This window comes from Nothobranchius furzeri, chromosome 2 (assembly GCF_043380555.1).
Source record: "Nothobranchius furzeri strain GRZ-AD chromosome 2, NfurGRZ-RIMD1, whole genome shotgun sequence".
Taxonomy (NCBI): domain Eukaryota; kingdom Metazoa; phylum Chordata; class Actinopteri; order Cyprinodontiformes; family Nothobranchiidae; genus Nothobranchius; species Nothobranchius furzeri.
The window spans coordinates 69,885,030-69,909,538 of NC_091742.1; the positions used below are offsets into that span (position 1 = coordinate 69,885,030).

A 24,509-nucleotide genomic window follows, 5' to 3' on the forward strand; every position below is an offset into this window, starting at 1 on the left:
CCGAAAAAAAATGAAGTGGAGACTCCTTGGACGCTCTATTAGTGCAATTAATGCCATAGCAAGTCATTTTGTCCAACAATTGCACTAAAAATATCCAAAAAAGAATACACAAACACAGAGACTCAAAATCCCGGAGCAGTTTCCAAGCCAGGCCAAGGCTCTACTGAGGCCTTTCCACAGAGCTAGCTCTGTGGTCACGTGGGTTGGATGCTCATTAATTATACAGAATTTTAGGCTTTTAATACACTTAACCAGAAGAGTGCGAACCCCCCCCCAACCAACCAACCAACCCACCCCCCTTCAGAGTTGTCCTGAGTGTAAACTAGATCATTTAAACAAAAAACATGTTTTGGTACCGGGCAGTAAACATGTTTATTTCTGCTGTGAAATTGGCATTTTTAACATGGGAGTCAATGAGGATTTGCTCGCTTCTGATACCAGCCCCCAGCGGATGAGGGTGGAACTGCAATTTTTGGTACTTCCGGGTTGGGACCAATTTTAGAGCCGCATTGTGGGGGCTTGGGTTGAACATGGAACACAAACACTGGAGCGACATCTAGTGTGTAAAAATTGTAGTTGCAACAGCAGAACAAGGTTTCCAGTAGGGATGAGCTAGTACACCACTATCTGTATCTGTATCTGTTCAACCAACTAAATTATCTGTATCTGTATCTGTACTCGGAATGGGTGTGTCGTAACCCGGACGTGGTTTAACCGGAAGTGGGTGTGGTTTACATCAATATAATATTTTAAGTCTGAAATTGATATGGAATGATCAGAAGTTGATATGTGTATTGTTTATTTGAAAACTATTTACAGAGCAGCCTCAGAATTGAGAAATATTTTTGATCACAATAGTAAAGAAACTATTACAGAACAAGTGTTTCAATAACATCAGAACATTAGTATTTAAGTGCATGGATTAATACATCTGAACTCATGCAGTAGAAACTAGGAAATATGAAATGCTAGAACCAGACACAACTTTTATGTATATTTTTTAATTTTAATTTGATTAAACTGATTTTTTTCTTAACGTTCTTGGCATTTTGCCCCACACACAGTTAAACAAAACAATGTTGATTAAGGTGTGTGTGTCTGAGAGAGATGGAGTTAAAAAAAATAAAAAACCCGACCGGAGCGGAGGTAGTGACTAACACAAATGCACCATGTAAGTTACGAAAAAAGTAACTTTAAATATTCAACCGAAAAAGAGGCGAGCTGAAGAAAACCTAGGGACTACTGAAGAAACGTGAGCAACAGCGAAGCAATCACAGCGAGATCCGTTACTGTCTGTGTGTGTGCGTGGATGAGTCGGACGGACTGAGCTCCCGACCGGCTAAAGAGTTTTGTGTGTAGGGAGGGGCGGGCGCTCTATGTGACTGGCCAATCACAGAGCGTGAAGACAGTCAGTTACTCAGTGAGGATTTTCCTTCAGCACGATTACAGATATTTACGAGGTTTACTCGTTTCATGCTCGTATTTGTCAAAAATGCTTTATCCGTACCGGATACTCGTCTGAAACGAGTATCCGGCTCATCCCTATTTTCCAGCCATCGGGATACCAGGTTCACAGCAGACAAGTGATCATTTGTATTTGGGTCCATCTGTTGTACGCTTCACCTAAACTCGCTCAGGTTTTAGATCTTTATGGGTGCTCAGAAGCTGCTGCTTGATGAGTCCACCATTTTCCAGGGTGCCAGCCTTGCTGTGCCGAGCAGACTGCTTGGCAACCCGCAGTGGTGCCCTCTAGTGGCTGGTGGATGTAAACATAAACCTAGCGTCATCCCCTTCAAAACGAATATTTGTCTATTTTTAAATAAAATAGACAGTAGCTTTTAATTAAAATTTTACCATATTCAACCTTTAAAGGTACAATGCCACCTTTTTCATATTTTTTAATAATTTTCTTGAGCCAGTATATGCTAAAATGATCCGGTACAGGGTTAATGAAAGGCCAACAAGCCCCTATCGCCCCCTGTGGCCAGAATATTGCACTTGCAACATCACAGTTGCTGGTCCGGTCTTTTGAAGCTGACATACCTGGCGCTGCAGTCTGGCTTCAGCTCGTTTCCTGCATGTTTTAGATCATGAACACAGCTGATTTGTTTAATTTAGTGATGGATCACTCCTGTAGACACTTTGAAAGGCTGGGAGATGTTTCAGCTGTTAGATTAAGGTGAAGGTTGAAAAGACAAAAGCACATCAAGGAGATGGTTTTGGTTCTACAAACAAGCAAGCATACTGCTTAGTATCCTTTTAATTCTATATTTTTGCCTCCTCGATTATTCTGTAAATTATAAATGAATGAAAATGGCTTTTTACAAAATGGTAAAACCTCGACTTTTGGAAGGGACTGCCATGACAGATTTAATCAGAGTTGTTCACACAGGCTGGCAGCCTTGCTCATATTTACTTCTGCCCTGTTGTCCCCCATATATGAGCTTTCTCTACTCAGTCACACATCTACATCGTTACAAGACCTGGTCATATTGATTAGGTGATAATTAAATTGTCCACTTCAGCTTGATATGGATTAATAATTGCCCGCTAATGCCCTCTTGACATTTTATTGGATCGACTCAACACTGTTTGCAGGAGAGCTCTGATAATTATAATGTGTAGTATTCCTCATTTTGCCCCTAATGAGACCAATCAGAGTTGACTTTTGCCTAAGAAATGAGCAAACATGGGCGAGTAAGAGGGAAAAATAGATTTCCTCATAGGACAATTTTGGCTTTATATAATCAAGATTTCTTCTTTGTGGGAACAATTCTCTTTCACAAACTTTTTATTTTTAAAATCCTTGGTGGATATTGTATAAAATCACCATTCCCATTGGATCCAAGTCATGTAAAAAGGATATCTCTGGATAAACAACAATACTAAGGGTACTATAAATACCGCAATGAGAAGGTGGTATGGGCACCACGCCACATCACTGCTTCGACTTCCTCAGTGCCATCTGTGAGTGTTCCTCCTCTGGCATTCTCACGACGGCCCTTTGTGCATTTTTTCATCCCCCTTTTGTCCCTGCTTGCTAGGTTTAATTAGGTTATTTACTTGAGCCTCACCTCCCATTGTTTCATTACACTGGGCATTGGAGATAGGGCTTCACACAGGGGAAGGGGCAGATAAAAAGTTAGGAGAAAAAAATGATAAATGTTGTGAGCGGGGACAGGAATGCAATCTGGCCGCCATGATGCAGAGATGCTCTAATGGCTTCCCAGCAAGTAAGGGAAAAGGCACCAGCGAGATGGCAACGTGATAAATGGTGCCGGGATGGCTTTAAGGACTGTAGGCAAGACAAATAAAATAAAGATAGACGTGGAAAGAAGGGAAAAAACAAAACAAAACCAAGTTGACCACAAAATGGAATCTAATTAATCTGGAATCCTTGCTGAAGGAACTAAAGGAAGAATTGTTTTCAGGTACGTGTTCCGTTCAACTTCAGCCTCCAACCTTTCCACCGTCTTGCTTTTTCCTGTCTTATGTTGAAAAGGCAATGGGACGCATGGATCCTGACAATGCTCCAGTACCTACACAATGAATAATGGCACCAGACTCTCCTTGTGTGCTGCTGAATAAAAACACACACTCACAAAAATAGAGGAGTACTTTTATGTGCATTACACAAGCCTTCTACGTCTGATTGTCTGATACCGTCCATACTTACGTATGATGATGACAATATGAAGAGACAAATGGGATAAAAGACGGGAAGGAAATGTAAAAGAAGAGCTACTTATGAAGGGTGGAATTACTGGATAAAAGTGCATTAGTGCCAACATCTCATATGCACATTGAAGTGATGTCAGTACTTCTTTATTGTGACTTAGTACCTCTTCATCTGTTTGATCCCCTCTCAGGTTGAAGCCACTTTGAGCTTGCTTTATAAGCTTAAGTGCACTAGATTTGCTAGAATATTCATGATGTTAGTGATCACAGCGAGTAAATTTGTAGGCTTACGGTTTATCGTTTAGTCTTTATAAGAGAAAGAATAAAGTCATTACTTCACAGGATTCAGTGAAGATGTCGTCAGCTCTTTACGGTTCGGGTACTCAACATTAAAAGCCAAAACTCGTGGGTTTGCTTATAGAAAAATTCTGATAAATGAGAAAAGGTAGCTGAAGTTTTTTTTACGCAAGGATATATTTAGACAAGAACCACAACCTGCTGTAAGGTTCAAGGGAATTGGATCCAAGGATTCAGCCAACACACAAAATTGAGCAAATAATAAAAGTTTTTATTCATCAGGAAAAAATAGCACACATAGCTTGAATGACTTGACTTAAAGCTGTTAAAATAATTCTGCAAACAAGCTAGGTTTTGAACGCAAACACGGCCACAGAACATTCACCCCTCCCTCAGGTATCTTCCCTGAGACGCTTATTCCGGAACCAGAAAACCACAATACCAGATAAAATGAGATAGTGCTAAACACCAGTCATCCTTTTCTAGGTCCAAAAGTCTTTTGTTGTCCATGATTTCAAATGGTGTTTTTCTTTTTGGGACTCTGGTAGTTTGTCCTAAAGTAGAAGTGGTAGCAGCTGGCTGTTTCTCCTTCTCTGTTATTCTTGAGTCTATAATCTCACACACCAGTGGGGTTCTGTTGAAAAATAAGTGTCATTAGTCATCACACACTGGCGAAATTCATCTCGGCATTTGACCCATTCCCCTGGGGAGCAGTGAGCTGCAGCTGTGGCTGTGCTTTGGAAGTATTTGGTGGTTTAACCCCCAATCCAACACTTTAAAGCTGTGTCAAGCAGGGATGTATTGTCCCATTGTTAAGGTCTTTAGTATGACCCAACAGGGATTTGAACTCCAATCTCCCAGTCCCAGGGTGGACACTTGGAGGTGGAGTGGAAGACCCAGGACAGTGCAGTGGTTTAGCCAGACCGACACCTGGATGGTCCAGTCCAGTGGTCTCCTTTAAAAAGCAGCTGAGAACTCACCTGTTCAAGCTGGCTTTTGCGTGACCTTCATCACCACCCTCAAACGTGACTTGACTTGACTTGCTTAGCTTGCCTAGGTTTGACTGGATATGAACTGGAACAGGCCGCATCTGGTCTGCATGAAGCTTGTGAATGATCTAGCCCTGGATCTATGGCTGCAGGGAGCTTATATCCAATGGAGCAGAGGCAGAGATAATGAAGCAGGGCCAGGTGAGCATGGTTGGAGGATTAGGTGAGTGCAGAGAGGCATGAAAACAGTCCAGGAACTTGAATCATGACACCTGTGGACTATTTCTATTCAGATATCTTCAGTTATTCATTCAATAAATATGTGGTAAAGTCTTCACATTCACTCTCCCAGTGGTCTAAAGCTGAGGAACATAATCTCTTAAGACTGACCCCTTTGTGTCACACTGAGGCTACCCTTTGGTGATGGGTGAAAAGGACAAAGGAGAGAAGCATAACAAACTCAATCCAGTCCAAAACACCCTTGTGCCCCAAAGGGAGTGAAAACTCCTTTCATTTTCTTTTTTCTTAGCCTGGTCTGACGATCTCTTACTAAATCCAACATGTAAAGGTGTATAAACTGTTCACATGGTGATTGTATGCATTGCTATTGCTGTAGAACACCAATGGCCTTTTGTACTGAAGACACAAAAGCATGTTTTGTCATATTTGAGTGATTCATCCTTGGGTGGAATTTTAAAATTCCTTAAAATGTAATGAAAACATCCCGATACACTCAGAAAACAGCTTTGTCTTCCCTGTTGTAAAACACAAGTTGCACAGGACTGTGTGCAAAAGTTTCTTTGAGACGTTTGACGTGATCTTGATCAAAAATCTACTGACTTTCTGGTATTTCAAAGTTGTTGTTTTTTTTTTTTAACTTTTGCTGCCTTTTACTTATTCTCTGCCCACTCATTGTTTTTAACTATGCAGAGTTTTAGCTAGTGTATTATTCATCATGGGTTAAGTTTAAAAAAGGACCTGAGAGATGCATTATCTACTGCAGGGGTGTCCAGCTCTGGTCTTCCAGAGCCCCCTTTCAGTATGTTTTAGTTCCCCCCACTCCCAAAAACTTGGTTCAATGGTTGAATTAGCCGTTCAGCATATCATCAAGTGCCGCAGAAGCCTGTTAATCACCTACAGATTAAAATTAGGTGTGGTGAAGCAGGAAAAAAAAATCTAAAACGTGTTGGAAAGGGGGGCTGCACAGTGGCGCAGTGGTTAGAGCTGTTGCCTTGCAGCGAGAAGGTCCTGGGTTTGATTTCTGGCCTGGGATCTTTCTGCATGGAGTTTGCATGTTCTCCCTGTGCATGCGTGGGTTCTCTCCGGGTACTCCGGTTTCCTCCCACAGTCCAAAAACATGACTGTTAGGTTGATTGGTCTGTCTACATTGTCCTTAGGTGTAAGTGTGTGTGTGTGTGTGTGTGTGTGTGTGTGTGTGTGTGTGTGTGTGTGTGTGTGTGTGTGTGTGTGTGTGTGTGTGTGTGTGTGTGTGTGTGTGTGTATGGTTGTTTGTCCTCTGTGCCTCTGTGTTGCCCTGCGATGGACTGGCTCTCTGTCCAGAGTGTACCCCGCCCACTTGCCCGTTGACTGCTGGAGATAGGCACCAGCCCCCCACCCCCACCCCCCCACCCCCGAGTTCAGAAGATGGATGGATGGATGTTGGGAAGCGGCCCTTAAGGTTCAGGATTGAACGCCAGTGATTAAAAGCATGTATAGCTTTCAGCTAATAGCTCTTTGAGTTACAGTGTTGGTGTTAAAACATTTTTATTGTTAAACTGCATAAATAGGGGTAGTTTTAGATTTGGTGAAAAAAATGCTTTGTCTGCATGATGGACTGCTTAAATATTTTTTAAAAGTTTAATAGCAAGCTACTAGCTAGAATTTTAGCAAGCTAGTTTCAAGCTAAGTATCTAGTTGAAAATGGGTTTTTAGTTAAATTCATCGTTGTAGTTTTTCACAGTACTGGTTCATTTCTTGGTTTAGAAGCCAGTAAATGTCTGCATTTTCATTATAGTTACTCTTATCATTTTTATTACTATTAAAAACATATAAACAGAGAAAAAAAATCTGAAAATGGCTGGGCTCTGGACTTGAAAGGATTGAAATAAAAATACGAGAAAGAACAAAGTTCAAAGAAGATTTTTGAAAGACCTTCAGAAAGTCTGAAGAACTATTGATCACTTCAAAACATTGAGTCTGCCTCCTTGGAAGAGAGATGACTCAAGGCTCTCACACAGTGCTGTATTTTTATTTTAATCAGTGTTAATATTTTAACAGGTTGTTGAATATAAAGAATGCAATTACATCTGTTTGAAAATTACATGCTCTATATGTACTCGTTCGTCAATGACTCTTTTAAACGTGATCTAAAGCATGCATATTTTAGTGAATGGTTTTATTTTCTCTCCTAGATTGTTGGTGCGCGCCTGACCCTGATAAATCAAGCCCACCTGTTTCTTACTTGTAAAGCTAAGTAAGTGTGATAGGGGCATAAAGGATGTTTATGTACCATACATGGGGTCAGTAGCAGACATGAACCCCTGTTACTAGAAAAGTTGGGGTTGTTTTTTTGCACTGGAGTGATGTTTTCATCCTAAAGCTGGGATCATTTAGCAGGAAAGCTGCTGAAAGAAAGCCAGTTTTCATTTCACTGCGTTTCTAGAGCCTGAGCTATTTTGCCTGTAAGCGTCTGAGAAAACAGCGCGGGGAATGTGTCACTTCTCATGGGTTGACAACTGGCATCCATAGGAAATGGCTTGGCACTGCATATCAATAAAATTAAAGTCTGCTGAAATACACAATGTTAAATCCGTGGAATGATTTGGTGCATAATCCATCTCTGCTCCCGCTGAGACAAATATGAAGCAGGGCTTTTTCCGCTCCGTGGTCGAGGGCAAAGACAATTACATGAAGTTTATGTTGTAAGGAAATGGGACAAGCTCAAGCATAAAGTGTAATTCCATCTCTGTTTGAATCCGATGATGATTATTTGATTTTCCCTTCCACTATTTCCATCTGTTACTTTGGATTTCTGCTACATGTGAATACAAAAAACCAGCAGCTTTAGAGATTTGTGTGTGTGTGTGTGTGTGTGTTTTAATAATCTCACTTTTCTTAACATCTTCACTTTGTAAATCCAACATGGTCAAAGTCTGTTTATCACTTTAGCTATTTTCCAGGTCTTTTCAAGTCCTCGCAGCCTCGTCGTGGCCGATTTGCTGCTGCACTGCCATTTAATGAATTGTTCCATTGCCTAGTGGATAACAGAATGAACAAATGGCTTTTCTGTGTTAGTGGCTGCCATCGCCCATCCTATCAGATAATTAACTTTTTGCAAATAGACTGCACTGACTACCAAACAGAATAAGCCCGCACAATTAGAATTACTTATCTGTGTTCTTTCCCTTCTTTCTATTTTTTCTTTGCCCAGATGTCGAAGGGAAACCAAACAAGACAAACAAACAAATTTCATATTTCTTGCTTGACTGTCCCTCGAAATGGTCACATGGTAGAAGTCAGTCACAGAGTCGTGTGTGTGTTTAAATGAAGGAATAATGACTGAGTAAAAGATGAAAATGAAGTCTTATTGAAAGTGAAGCTGCTGCATTATCAGATTAAACCTCAGCCCAGATGTTCTGAGTACCTGACAGGGAGGCGAAGCACTTTCCTCTTCTCACTCTCTTGTTCTTCTCGTCTTCTCACGTTTAATTATTTACATTTTTTTTTCTTCTTCTTTCACACGCGGTTGGTCTCACACAGACAGTGTTGCACTTTAATATTTATATGTTTCCTTCTGTTTGGGGGGAAAAGAAGGGGTGGGCCTTGGTGTGCTGTTTATTTGGTTCCAGTGTTGGGGGTGGGGGCTGTTGGAAACAAAGCCATCTGTTTGAGTGGGCTGTTTTTATCAAGTGACAAACTGGATCCTTCTACTTTGCTAATGTGTCCTTTGGGAAACGGCGGCTGGCGTTTGTGTGTTTGTCTGGTTGAAAGACGGCGTTTTTGTTGTTGTTTTTTTCCTTCCATAAAACATGGTGATACACAACAGAAGCGACAGCACAGCCAGTGCTGCTGTGATTACAATGCTGATAGCTTTTGGCCTTTCTGACACTTGAACGAGAAGCCTCTCAGCCTCAATCCTACGACTTGAAATACGGGCTCCATAAATAACCACTTATACTTTATTTAATGGAACCTTCTGCAACTTCTTGTCTCACATCCCCCTCAATTTATTAATGCCATTCTACCATTTGCAGCGCTCCCTTCATCCATCAAGAATATTCTAGCACCCATGAGAGTGTATGTGCTTGACACTACGCGCAGATCTCTAAACCCAACCCACCACACACACACACACATACACAGAGTCCATGCTGTCAGTGAATTTGTCAGTGTGTTGAATGTGGGACAGGAGCATTAAACATTCTTTTTGAAGATGCTGCCTGTGTAGACGAAGCGCCCTTTCTCTTGCAGTGTAACAGACCTTCCATACAAGTGCCACTGAGCATGAGTAATACGCAATGACTGGGGTTAGGAAAGTCCCAATATGACTTTTGCAGAACCGTCACTTGGGTGAAACTTTGGTGTGAAGAATTTATGCATTTTACTGAAAGCAATGAACAAAATAACCCAATTTGAATTTCAGGGGTACAAAGAGATGTTCCTGGGGTGGGGTCCTGAAAAACTGAGGTTCCCAAATGTTTTTACCTTCCTAACCTCCAACCCTGTCAGTGTCATGTGGCTCCACTTGTGATGGCTGAAGTTGATAAGAGAGTAAATAAAAACCTCATTTTGTTGTCTTGTGATAATTATAGCAAAACCATGGCAATAACAATAACTTTTATTTTGAGTAAAAATACACTTGGTGTTTCAAGACACAAAATAAAGTCCTGACCTTATATCTGAATGTTACCTCCTTAAAACTAAAAAGGGGTACTTTTTAGTACATTTTTTATATATTTATTTATTTTTTTAACCATTACTCTTTTTTTCTGGCGGCACCCTTGATTGCTTAGGGACTTCTAAAAAGGCACCAAAGCACTTTTTTGCTCCCACACTGAGTCCAGAATCATTTAATTTGAAGTATCTGCTGATACCAAGTCCTGATCTGATCCTTTCCAGCAAAGCACTAAAATAAGAAGAAAAAAAGAAAACACATCCAAGCTGCTGTTTAGGAAGTACGTTGATAAAAAAAACATGTATTAACGTTATGAATGTATTTGAAAGTCACAGTGTTGCACTTATTTCAAGATGTTTAATCCCTGAATATACAGATGTATTGAGCAATGCATGTTTCCATGACGGGGCAGGCACACGGTGCCACCGCCGGCAGGCCAACTTTTCCCTGGACAATGCCTGTTGCTACTGCAGTCAGCTTAGGTACTGCAGGACACTAATGGCATTTACACATTAGCGTTGGCGCTGTCGGGGTTTGGTCAGGCTAGATGGCATAAGTTCAGTCTTGAACGGGCGGTGTAGTGTTCACATATAAATCCTCGGGACTTCTCAGGGATGTGGAAATCCCTGAGCCTGTGGGCGGGGTTTAATAAGGTATTATAAGGTATACAAAGGCGTGCATGAGCTGTCTTGCTTATGGTGGTGCCTATCTCCAGCGGTCAATGGGCAATCAAGCGGGGTATACCCAGGACAGAGAGCCAGTCCATCGCAGGGCAACACAGAGACACACAGGACAAACAATCACACACACACACACACACACACACACACACACACACACACACACACACACACACACACACACAGCTATTCTCTTCTCCCGTTCCCACCTTAAAACGGCAGCTCCGGGCTACAGACAGAAGTTTACTCAACAGCATCCAGCATGAAAAAGAATCGCGCATGCAGGAAACCCCCCGCTGGCTCATTCGTCTTGCAGATCGGAGGCAGTAAGCGTAATACAGAAGGTCTGAGAACAAAAGTCGCCTCAGCACCGAAAATGCAATTCGGCCCTGTGTGTGAAACCAAAATCCGGTGTCGTTCGGTAACTTTTGGGGCCATGCCAATGCTAATGTGTAAGCGCCATAGGAAACCCTGACGCTTTGCTGTCCGTCAGCAGTTTCTCCTTGTTTATTAGCGTATTTTTCTCTGTCAGTTGGCTCCCCATTTTTGTCCGAGTTGCTGCTGTGAACTGGGAGTATTAGTGGCAAACTTGGACTTAATGGAGACGAGTGATTTGCTTTAGTGGCACCTGAAGCGAAAAGGCGAAAAAAAGTTGTTTATTTTGAAGGCTCTGTATCAGATTCAAAGTGTTGAACGCAGCTCTCACTTTTCCATCACATAAAATACCCAGTTTGCACAAGTTACAAGCGTCTGTTACACTCCCTTTGCTGTCCAGTTTAAAATACCACCATAGCCTGCTAGCTAACAGCTGCATGTTGGTGTCCACCTGCTTTAAATTAGTAATGACGTAGGACGACTTGTTGTTTTCTACTACGGGAGCTCATGAGGTCAAAGTACATTCACTGATTTGAAACAAAGGGTTGCAAAAATTTTGCTATTCATAAACGTTGTTTTACACATTAACTCTTCACTCTGTCAGTATTAAAAGGGACTCTGATGTGCTCATCATTTTGCTGGAGGTTGTGTTCCCAGGGATTAATGGCCATTCATTGGTAAGGTCTTAGTTGAACACAATGAAACGGCTTGCTTGCAATGATTTAGGTATGTACTGCCCCCTATAGCCAGGGAGAATACACATCATCACTTTAACAGAGAATTCAATTCTCATTTATCCAATCCAAAGGCAGGCAAAAATACAGCTGATCCAATCAGCCAGTTCTAGCTATCTAAAGTTTTATTTCAATGTGGTTTAGGCGCGATCGAAGATAACATCTTTAAAAGTATAACTTCTGTTCAAACAGATGGTTCTCTTGATGCTGTACCTTTTGCATTTAGAGTAATTACATGTATGCACTTTCTACAAATATGGCACTCAAAAAAAGCTTCTAAGTCATCAAAAAGATTATAGTGATCAACCCTAGAGGGTACTTTGGTTCAAACTCTACCTGGGGAGCTAAGGTAAACTACATATATCCCCTCATATATGATCGTGTGGTATTTCAGTCTTCCTTCTGTAAAGGAAAGATGTGGATAATTTTATTTTATTTTATTTTTTTAAGGGGGGGACTTGCAGCAGTGTGTCGTTAGAATACATTTTTGTATATATTCTGTTGAATTCATTTTACACAAAGCCTGAATTTTTGCTTACACAGCACACTGAAGCAGCTGAAAGACAGTTCGCATTATGAACTTCATTACGTGTGACAAGCAGCACAATATTGATGGAAGAACGGGTTCCCATCATTGCGCAGCATTAAAACCTCTGCAGTGAATTAATGTACTATTCCTGATCCAGTAATTAACAATCATTCAGGGGCCGTATTCCTTTTCAAATAATCACTAATTGCAATAAGAATTTCAGATTCCATTTAAGGCAAGATTAACGATGAGCATGCAATGCAAATCAACGCTGAGTCCCAATTAAGCCCAGATTCTTTTTAGACCATCTTTTTCTTCCCTGCTTGGCCCTTGGTGAGCACATACAGTGTGGAGTTTGTTTCCTCAGCATTAATGAAAGATGCATTTTATCATAACGCTGCAAGTAGAAAGCTGCTTAGTGCTTGGAGAAATTGATTTTTGCCTTTTATCTTTGCTATGGATTAGTGGTGGTTTACCACCACTTTCTTTACGTCTTAATGTTTTTTTAACCTTTGAGTTTCTGCCATCACTACTGTCGTCTGTCTGTGTTTCGGCTTGAGGTAAAATGTGTCCGAACTCTGTCTTTGCAAGTAATTAAACCCCAGAGGAAACTCCCTCATAAAAGCTCCTTTTACATCTAGAAGCTCATCGTTCTCTTAAGAAGAAAGTTCACCCTCTGATTTTTGAGGAGGGAAAACAAGAACACTACAGGCTTCAGCAGGTTAAAGTTCATGTAACGACTGCTTGGAAGGGTTGCTGGTAAAAACAAACTCTTCTTGCTAAAAAGGCTTTGGCAGCATCATTAAGGTTTGTAAAGTGTTGTTTGAGGCAATAACACTTTTGGACGAGTGTCCTTCGGACAGATTTGACCACAGAGAACCGTTCTGCCAATTTCCATGGTGGATATCTAGATATTTTCCACCTTATCGTCATGCTAAAATACCACTAATAACATTGGTTGATGAACAACATTTTTTAAGCTGAATCAGTTTTTGAACTCTAAATTTAACTAATTGTTCAATCTTAATTTTGTGCAGTGCTCAGCGTTAAAGTCAGACATGTAAATAAAGTTAATTTGGAGTATTTATTATCCAGATGTTGTTAGTGAACATAAAAATGTATTTACATTAGATTCTACAACAGCACTGGGCTGCCTGAGGATGTTCCTGACTTTAAATGGGCTTTACTAGGGACAAATGTTGGCTGATGCTGATATATGAAAATGGTAAATATTGGCCTACTCCTACCAGCAGCTGTCAGCATGGTAGTGGAGGGCTAATGGTTTGGCCACCTTGGGGCAGAATAAACACTTCTAAGGTCAAATGTGAGGCTGCCTGTCTGGCAGATGAGGGTTTGGACCAAACTAGGTCTTAAAATGACCCAAAACACAACGTAATGGCTGAATTAAGATGTCAAAATAGTCTAGTCAAAGTCTAAACTTAAAAAGTAATTTTTTACCAAGCCAAATTAACTCAAGCAGCATTGTGAAGAAGACTGAACAGGAAAATAATAATGATGTAGTAATGATGTCTGAGACAGAAATGACTGACTTTTTGCTGCTAAATGTGGTTCAACAAGCTGTTGGGTTAGTTTTTCCTCATATCTTTTGTAATTTTGCTGTTTTAGTTTAGTAAATGATGGTGACATGTTTATGTATACTTGCAGTTGGATTGAAATCATTTTTGAACTTGGCCATTTTTATCATGTCCTGGTATAATTCTAGATCTAGAAGAGAGTGGACTTTCTTCATGTTATTGCTGTTTTTGTACCATTTCAATCTACTTTCAGAATATTTATGAGATAATATAAAGCCAAATGTCCAAATTATATACCGTGGTGCATGTGTCACTTTCACCCTCTCCCCTGACATTAAACACCCTCCTTTCAGTCTAATTTGCTTCGCTTGCTTCCATTGTGACAATTCATCAATATCACAGAACTGATATGCTCCGGCTTTCAGATGTCAAATGAGGTTAATGGCATCTTTAAATGCTCCTTTTCTTCCAACGCGTGTGTCCAAAGTGAAGCGGGGGAATTTGCAGGCTGCCACCCAATGTGTTAGGATTAATTACCCCACCCCCACCACAGCCCCACCTCACCAGCAAGTTAAAAATTCAGAAAGGAAATGGCCCCTTTCATGCAAATGAAATTGAATATGTCAGTCAGTGTAATTATGAAAACCGAGCTGTCTTGGGCTGAAGCCTGCGCCCAAAAGGAGGCATCTGAAAGTGGGTTTATTAATGTTCGTCTCTCCACTCTTTTGATTCATGCTCTTTAATGGCTCGGCAGATCAAACTTAAGTCTATTGTGGATCCCTGATGACTTAAAATGTTTCAAACATTGCAAACAAATCTCAAGACTCGCTTCTTTGCAATAGCTGACTTTGAATGCAGGCGGTAGGTTAAACTGGTGTCAAACAAGCTTGGAATGAATATGCATATGTGATGTCATGAAAAAAAATCATTAGTTACACTGTCTAGTCTGACCTCACAGCAAGTACTTTTATGGAGGGATTATGTAAAGATTTTTGTGGTACAACCTGTACCAGGAGACTTGGGTGATGCTCTTTATTATATTGATATAAGGCTCTAAGAATTTAAGAGAGTTCATTTTACTAGGATTAGTGATATTGATTTAACCCTCACACTGTCTTTATGTGAGCAGCACCTCACCCCTGCCACATGGACCCTCAAGGGATAAACCATCAACCCTGCTCAATGGTCAACTTTCCTTGCGGGGTCACACTCATTAGGACAGTGGGAGGGATATAAAAAAATCTTTGTGTCTTTTTTATTTTTTGTGAAAATTTTTCAACTTTTACTCAGTTGTATTTTCTCGATTTACCGGTCGATCCACGTTCCTACCCTCACCTATGGTCATGAGCTTTGGGTAGTGACCGAAAGAACGAGATCGCGAATACAAGCAGCTGAAATGAGTTTTCTCCGCTGAGTGGCTGGGCTCTCCCTTAGAGATAGGGTGAGAAGCTCTGTCATTCGGGAGGGGCTCGGAGTAGATTTGCTGCGCCTCCACATCGAGAGGAGCCAGTTGAGGTGGCTTGGGCATCTGGTCAGGATGCCTCCTGGACCCCTGGTGAGGTTTTCCGGGCACGTCCAACCGGGAGGAGGCCCAAAGGGAGACCCAGGACACGTTGGAGGGACTATGTCTCTCACCTGGCCAGGGAACGCCTTGGGATTTCCCCGGAGGAGCTGGCCCAAGTGGCTGGGGAGAGGGAAGTCTGGGCCTCTCGAATGAGGCTACTGCCTCCGCGACCCGACTCCGGATAAGCGGATGAAAATGGATGGATGGCTTTTTTTTTTCAACATTCGTTCATTCATTCATTCTTTCAAATAGTGGCCTGTGGGCCATTTCTGGCTCTAGAGTGATTTTGTCTTGGCCCAATTCTAGAAGGGTAGCCTAGGTCGGTTACATACATAAACACAATCATTGATCGTTTTAAGAATTTTATGACTATTTTGAAAATGGAAAAAATATATGTGAAAAGACCTTTAAATTAAAAGGTATTTGTGTTTTTTGCTTTTACTTTAGCGTTATGGTAACTGACTTCTACCAAAAAGCACATTTGTGAGCACCATTTTTAAAACTTCACTAAAAACAGCAAGCGTTACCAAGAAGAGCATGACCTATATCATGTTTTTGTTGCTGATAGTAGACTATCATTTATATTCAAAACCATGAATTAAAAAAAACAATACGTCCATCCAATCCAGGGAATTGAAAACCCATTTTTACGTTATATAAATTAGACAAAATGTTGCAATTTGATTAATTTTTGTATTTTACATTTTTTAAATAACAAAAATAATTTTTTTGTGGTTGACAAGTTTTTTTTAACTTGGTGATTTTTGCCCTTGTGTAAAGTTTAGAGCTTTTTACCATCTTATATTTAAATCGCTACTTTTAATGCAACAATTTTTCCATCCTGGTCAGGAATTTAAAAACAAAGATAGTTTCATTCATCCAACAGTCAACCTCCGCAGCTCTGAGGCCATGACTGTTTCTGTGAAGCAATAAAAGCCTTCACTAATAACGCTACATTCATCAGTGGAACTGTGGGAGGACGTGACGAGCTTCCTCCCTCTGTGACGATGAATGAATGAGCAAGGATATACAATGACCTCTAGGGAGGCCAGGCAGCCTTTCGTCACTAACCTTTCAGCTTGTGACAGGCTTTACACCGCTCATTTGTTTGCTGACGACAGCTTAACACTGGATTAACAGGTTCCCAGTCAGAGTATTAATTATTGTAGATTACGCTTACCTCTCCGAGGAGATGTGCGCATGCAGCTTAGGTGAAAGGGACTTCTTTTTTGTTCGAACTTATTTAGTAAAACAATGAAAGCCCACGTTCTATTTCATGTTAATGGCATTTATTGAAATGAACGCATGGTGAATACAGTTTGGTTCCTTCTCTATGTTGGAGTGCAACGGAGGCCATTTTCTAAGACGAGCGGTGAAAAACCTGCACCCAGCTTTCTGTACAGTCTCTGAGTTTGCACAATGTTTGTTCACAGAGCGTATCTTATTGTTTGCTGTCACGGTTCTAGTCACGGCATTGTTCGGACAAAACCGAGGTTTCAATCAGCCTCTATCTACCCGAAGCCGTACCAGGAGTCTTCCAAAATTGATGTTTGTCAGCAGCAGAACTAAAATGAGTGTATGATGGCGATATCAGCAGCCATGTCTTTGAAAACACCATTACCTCCAAGTCACGCCTCAATCACTCCCCATTGTGTGATGACCCCCACCACCATTTCCCCTCACCTCAAAGCTGATCTCCCGTACACGCCAAAGAAGTATATTACAGCCAGCGTAGGGAGACGCACCGAGCCATAATGGATGGCCCCGGAGCGAAAACAGCCCCCGATAGCATATCAATTACCCATCAGCACCTTGCTGGTTGGATGCCAGTCAGTACCACATGCCAACTAAGTCAATGAGACAACATGAAAAGGCAGATGTCATTGACATCATATGAACTGACGTTCGACGGGTGAAAGATTTTGAGAATTATTTGTGAATGTGGATGGAGCAGTGGTCGTTGATGTCCACAAGCACTCAAATCAGCTGTTTTTCACAATGAAATCTAGTGATTTCCCAGACTCATTTGCCCAGTGGAAGCCCAGCTGCTTGCCCGTTTTATCTTTTCGCCCTTTTGATTGCTGTCCACATGTCTTATTTCACCTCTCAACGAATCCTGTAGGTGAATGTGTCCCTCAATCATAGTGCTGCTTGCCACTGCTTCTGGGCAACACAACTTGGTCGGGCAAGTCGGTTTTGCACACGAGGACGAGCACAACGACACGTCCTCACACATACAGATGAGTCGATTCAGATGGCTGGCATTACTGCAGCTGTGTGGCCTCTAACGGCCTGTTGATGTGATTGATAAAAGGCAAACAGTCACTTTGCAAGGTGGGGACAGATGGAGGCGCGCCTCCCACTGAAGCTTCAGATGGAAATCTCTGAAGGTGGAAGCAGGGGTCTTTGACTCTTTCATCGTCAAAATTAAAGAAACTTTGATCCTCACAACAAAGTTAGAATATAAATTCCACAAATCAAAATCTCATCCAGGAGAGATGGGCTTCTTTGATTACTAATCGCTTTCATGTGTTTTGATTTTTCTGGGACTGCAATAGAGCTGTCAGCTTGTGAGCGGGGACTGATTGTCCTGAAGGCACGAAAAAAATAAAACACGTTACATCAAACTCCGCTCCCGAAAATTAAAAGAAAATGACAAACGTTTGAAAAAGCGTGCGTTTTTTTCCCAGGAAACATCTGAGGAATAATTTTAGAAAAATCAAAGTAAATACAAGCATACAACAAAAGAAGGTTCAACATGGTAATACAACAATACAATACAACAGTTTCTCAGTTGTGTAAGACATATGTCCTCATTTCTTTGCACATGGTGCTAAATTAAATGACCATTAGAAACATCACAGGCTCACAATAACAATTAGTGGCCATGCTAATAAAATATTCTTCTTATAGTTCTTAAAAGTGCTTTTGTTTCAAACAGCAGCATTTTAGAGATAGGTTAGGACTCCCAATTACTGAGAATTTGTTCACAGCTCAAACCAAAGAATTACAGGAAAAAGAAATGAAAAGGACAAGTCAAGATAATAATTCTTCACACTAATTCATATAAAAAAAGACTTATAATCAAGGTGTTCAGCTGTCTCTTCTGCGAAGAAAGTTTGATCACATTTGCCTTCTCTAAAACAACGTGAATTGTTCACCAATAAGTTACCGGAGTTACGGTTGTTTTCCGGCTTTTACGTAAAGGTTGTGACTCGTTGAGATTATAAAACTAAATAAAATCACAAATTTTAAGTTGGAATATCACCAAAGTGGTACGCATGTCACCTTTGCAAGAAGTTTTATTTAAAAGCAATTTCTTATATAGCACATCTCAACATAAAAATCACGAGGCACTTCACAAGAACAAAAATCATTTAAAAAAAATTAATAAAAAACTAGAAAAAAAGGAAACATTCTAAATGTGAAGGAAGAATAGAAAAAAAAAGAAAACGAATAAGAAAAGGTAATCACGTCATCCCGCATGAAAAAAAAAGGTAGTGAGGAAGAATCAACTAAAGGTCACACAAAGGTCAACCAAAATTTGGGTGGGCCACATATGGGGCATTTGACAATTAGGAATTACGAGCAAAATATGACACCCGTGCAAATATTCTTGTAGCAATCAAGTAGCATTTTTCCAACCCTTCCAGTGGTTTCTGATAATTTCTGACTAACAAAAATAAATTGAGAACAGTCTGAGGCAAAATTCAGACATCCAGAATAACAGCATCTAACTGCAGACATCAAAGCGAGGCTGTGATACTCGTGCAAGAGAAGTGAGATTATTTCAAACATCTTGGAATAATTTTTGGAACTTCTCACCAACGTATGCAGCAAAGGCTCAAAGGGATACTTTGCAACTTTTTTAAATTTTTAAATTATTTTTATGATCCACTATGTGCTAACATAAAAAATTGGAAAAAATTGAGCTGACAGACTCTGCAGTCTGCTTCCAGCACGTTTCCTGCGTGTTTTAGATCATGAACACTGCTGATTTATTTAATTTAGTGATGAACCACTCCTGTAGACACTAAGGAAGGCTGGGATAAGTTTCAGCTGTTAGATTAAAGTGTTGAAAAGACAAACGCACAGCGAGTAGATACGTTTGGCTTTTGGTTCTACAAGCAGGCACTAGAGGGTGCTAAAAGCAAGCCAAAACTGCTTAGTTCCACTTTAAGCTTATGAAAATTAATTTACATCCAAAAATATTGTAAACATTCATTAAGTTATCAGTTTGTGACGTTTACTACACTGTGATTACAATCAATAAAGCAATTACTGTTTCCAGGACTTTTTTTCTCCTAACCCCTCGTGTTGTACTTTTCTGCTTGCACAATAAACATTTTAATTGCTCCATCTGCAGTACAGTCCTCACTAACATTTTTGGGTATACCTTTTTTTTTCTGTCTATCTCCAGCACCACCAAAGTTTTTAAGAACCCCCAATGACCAAACAGGCGTACAAGGAGGTGTGGCATCCTTCATCTGCCAAGCCACGGGAGATCCGCGGCCGAAGATTGTGTGGAACAAGAAGGGGAAGAAAGTCAGCAACCAGAGATTTGAGGTATTAGGTCTATTGTTCTGATGTAAAATGCTCGACAAAATGAGAATGCTTCAGCACAGCTTCTGGCTCTGTTTGCACACAATAACCCATCGCTACAAGACCCATTTGGCTTGCTTTTGGCTTCCACTCGCCACAACGCATTAGTGAGCTCTAATAATCATGCTGACCAGGCTTTTTAAACGTGCATGACGTTAACTGAGAAAGTACACAAAAGATCCAGAAACAACAAATGCAACTGAAGGAATTTCAATTAGAAAGCAACTGGATTGAGAGAATAAAACAATCCGATGTGACCCAGATCCATACATTAGGATCACGCCACATTCACCAGTGTCATGCAAAAGGAAAGGGAAAGCAGCGCCTTCCCTTCCAAACACCCTTTTGCTTTGTGGCATCTTTATCTTAATGCATGACCTGCTCTTCTCACTTTGGCCCAAGCTTCGCTTGCTGGTCAGCTTAAATTTGCACTTGGGCTCAGTCCCGTCACCATATCATAACAGAGCGCTGATAAGATTTCTATTAATTTCTGTGTCAGTCGTCAGGACTATTGGAATGCTATTTCTTTATTTTTTTCCATCACTTTGCTCCAGTTGCCATATTTGTTAGCTTCTACAAAGCATCGGTGGCTTAATGGAGCTCAGGGACCTCTTCCCACCTCTTTTTCGCATCTCATGCCCACAGAAATCTAATCTTATCAGAGTTCATCGCGTTTGCATCGCATGCTAACACATTCGTTTTCATTCACCCGTTGCCTCACGGGGCTTGCTGGCTGCCGCGATTCTGTACCCATTCAATCATGCGCTGCCACCTCATCTTCTAACAAAAACCCATTTCCTTTTGGAAACCCCGCAACTTCCTTTCTAATTTGCCTTTGGCTCGAGCTAAAGAAAGGAGGCTGTTTTTTTTACCATCACCTGCAGAAACCCTGAATGCCAACACTGCTTTAACTCGGCCAATGAAATGTTAAAGTGTTCTGTTAACATGCTCAGATGTATTGTGTACTTGAAAATGTTTGTAGGCCTGTGTGTGTGTGTGTGTGTGTGTGTGTGTGTGTGTGTGTGTGTGTGTGTGTGTGTGTGTGTGTGTGTGTGTGTGTGTGTGTGAGGGAGAGAGAGAGAGAGAGACAGAGTGTAAAAGATCTCAGGCCTATCTTTATTCAAATCTACCTCGATGCTTAAAAGAGATTGAGTTATGACACAGAGCTTTCTAAAATCAGTGAGTATAAAACACGTAGCATGCTACGATAGCTGAATAAGCTACAACCAACACCTGTTTGTGAGCATTTTATGTTTCGTCTGTCCCAAACAGTCGGTCCTGTCTTTCGTACCACTACCTCACCTCATGGTACAGCTGTCCGTGACTAAATTCCAAAGCTACGTCTTAAACTGTCTGTGCTCGTTTCTGTCCCATCGACAAAAATTAAGTGTGATCCATTTATATATCAGGGGATTCTGTGTTAACTTTAAGAGTGGGAAACATTTTGATTTAAAATTTCACACTGCAACCCAAGATCTCAGCAAATTATTCCGGAGCAGCATCGCCTCCCCCATTCTTAAAGTTTGTCAGCAACATCTGCTACTTTACAAGTTAACGCACAACGTCACACTGACTAAGAAGGAATAAAAAAGAAAATGGTGGACACATACAAGCAATCAAATTCTTCACAAATATACACCAAATCACTATCTTTCACTTAAAGGTAGGCAATGGCTTCTGTTTATGTCATAGGAAGCACATTTTGTCATCATCAGTGTTGTTTAACTGTCTTCTTTTTGTTTTGTTTTTATATTTTATTTACTGTGGAAGGTCCCGAACCCATTGTGAACAAAAAAATCTCCTTTAACATATCCTGTCTCTCGCACCTGCAGGTGATTGAGTTCGATGACGGCTCTGGTTCCGTGCTAAGAATCCAGCCATTGCGCACGCCCAGAGATGAAGCCATATACGAGTGTGTCGCCTCCAACAGTGTTGGAGAGACGAGTGCTACCACCAGACTGACTGTTTTACGTGGTAGGTCCTTCTCCACAACCTAAAAAGAAATTAAAATAATGTGTACTGCATTCAGTACAATGCAAGAGTTATCAGTCATTTCTTTGTGTTTAGCTTCACATGAGCCAGACTTTTAAATCTTTTAAAAAGGTCCTGATCAAAGAAAAATACTTCAAAGTTTTCTTTGGATGCTTCATCTATGAATGTGACTATTTACTCTAGCCACGACCCATAGACAGAACTCAGTCGTGGGGCGGAATCTACGGTTGTCTTTCAGCCGCAATCGAGCCTGCAAACTTACTGGACAACCCACTCTACCTCCTGAGCTACTGCTGTCCCAATTTGTCCCAGCAGATGTCACAAGCACTGGTGTGTGATGAAATTTGTCCTCCGTTTTCGATCCATCCCCGTGGGGAGCGGTGAGCTGCAGAGACGGTCGCGCTCGGGACCAATTTGGCGGTTTAACCCCCCAATCCAACCCCTTGAAGCTTAGCATCAACCAGGGAGGCATTGGTATGACCCAACCGGGATTTGACCCATGATCTCCCAGTCCCAGCCTGGACACTCATACCACTAGGCCACTGAGCTGTTGGGCACATCACTTTTTCTTTGAGTTGATTTTTTTACGACCGACACTTTCACGCTTCAAGTTAAGCAGTTCAGATTGGGTCAGACAGGGTGTCAAACAGGAAAGCAGTGTAAAACATCTGGAAGCTTTCAAAATAAAATTCATGCGCAGATTTCCAGTTGCTTAACTAGTAAACAAAATGTGCAATTTCCTGTGAAATCTCTGAAGCCCAAGTAAACAGAACTTATAGAAAATAAACCAAAGAACTTTTTGGATACATGCGGCCATCTTTCTCCATGCTTGTTATCACGTGAACTGCCCAAATCACACGTTGTCCTGCGGTTCTCTGGTCATTTTGTGACCTCACAGGACCATCTGCGTGGAACGTTTTTTCGTCAGAAACTCTACCGGTGGGAAGGGAGCTCGTGGGCGAAACACTTCTATTACGTTACGTTCCGCTAGTCCAGCCGGTGGACACCCAGGGTTAGGCTCTACTCCGGACATTTTTAACTTGGAACAGGTCTTCATGGGGGTAACTGCCACTGTAATACCAGGTGACTGTGAACAGGACAAGCTTTGTTCACACTTATGCTGAAAAATAACAGTTTAGCATACAAATTTATTATTTTGCACCCTGAGCTGAAAACTTGATTTTACAGTATATAATTAAAGAAGAAGCATTGTGGATTTATTTACATATTTTTGATATTTTTTGGTACAAATGGCAAATTTTACTATTTTCAAACAAGTTGATATTCAAAAACTGTAGGTAGGTAGATGTTTTTTCATGTAAACTGCGTAATATGGTCAAATAAAAGACCTAGACGGAACGTGAGTTTTTAAAGAAGCAGCTGAAGTCTAAAGGAAAACCTTGAAGACCATTTTGAAAGATCACAAGAATGTCTGGGAACTCAGGAGCAAACTTAAAGAATGAGAAGCTGATTGAAAACTTTTGCATAGTACTGTCCACACACGCACCACTGATGTGCACTACCCTCCAGCTAACACAGGTAAGGTTGCTTTAATCTGTTTAACATTTCTTTCCTCTCCTCTTTTTTCCATCTGTCACCTGATCTAAACTCGTTATGTTCTCTGACTTGATCAGATTTAGTCCATTAGCTCTTTAGCCAAGTAAGTTTTCCTTTGTAAGTGACTTAAGTCATTTGCATACAGATTTCTGACACAATAATTAAGATGCCAGTTAAATTATGCAAATAGCTGTCCTTTCCTTGCCTGCGGTGGTTTAATGAAAAAGCACAGCAATAATTTTCAAATCAGTCATTTTTCATCTTGGCTTTGATATTCATTTGACCGTGCAGGAAATGCAGCAGCATGCTCGGCAGCACCGTTTGTTTTCCACACGCTTATCCTGTACCTTCTAGTGATCAGTGATTGTTTAAACCCTGTTTTTTTTGTCATGTTCTGTGTCCCTGTGGTCCCCAGCCCCCTCCAGGTTTCCCTCATGTTCTCCTAGTCTCTCCTCAGTTCTCGCTCCCCACTTAGATCATTTGTTTACTTATTTTTAGATTCCCCTGTGCCTTTGTTCTACAGGGTTTAAGTTTAGTTTGGGTTGTTTTAGTAGCTTTGGTTTATAGTTTTAGGATATGGGTTTCTCCCCTGCTTATTTCTGCCTCTTCCCTCAGTTCATTTGTTTCACCTGTGCCCAATTCCCCACGCACCTGCTCCTCGTCTCCTAATCACCCAGCCCCTGTGTATATAACCCTGTCTGTGTCTCTCAGTGCTTGTCGGCCCTTTGTCGTTGTCAGTGTTGTTCTGTACCTCCTAGTGAATCTAGGTTTTGCTCATCAAAGAGCTTTTTGTTTTTGTTAGTCGGGTTACTGACTTTTGGCTTGGCTTCCTGCCCTTTTTGGATTTTTGAATTTTGGACTCTCTTCCTAATTAAAGGATTTTAATTTGATTTCGCTCCTGCCTTGTGTCGTTCTTGGTTTCTGCATCTTGGGTGCTAACCTCCTCCATGGCTCAACGTGGCATTTTTGGACAAATACCTGCCACAACACAAGCGGTAAAGGTCAAGTGGGTTTGAGAGCAGCCAGGGCAGGATGTCAGGTGACCCATATCAAGAATAGTGAGCAGCATTTTATCTTGATTAC

At 41.0% G+C, this 24,509-nt stretch overlaps 1 protein-coding gene across 39 annotated transcripts in view; it reads left to right on the plus strand.

Annotated features, from left to right (window-relative positions):
* The window catches only part of LOC107377453 (protein tyrosine phosphatase receptor type D), a 677,785-nt gene that overhangs the window by 533,157 nt on the left and 120,119 nt on the right, over positions 1-24,509 (plus strand). For 34 of the 39 annotated variants that reach the window (XM_070547717.1, XM_070547719.1, XM_054748833.2 and 31 more), the window contains 2 exons: positions 19,696-19,841; positions 21,710-21,851. In XM_070547717.1, coding sequence (XP_070403818.1) covers positions 19,696-19,841; positions 21,710-21,851 — 288 coding nt within the window. Of the gene's footprint in view, positions 1-19,695; positions 19,845-21,709; positions 21,852-24,509 lie in introns of all 39 variants that reach the window. The other 5 variants (XM_054748836.2, XM_070547729.1, XM_054748841.2 and 2 more) reach the window with 1 other exon arrangement.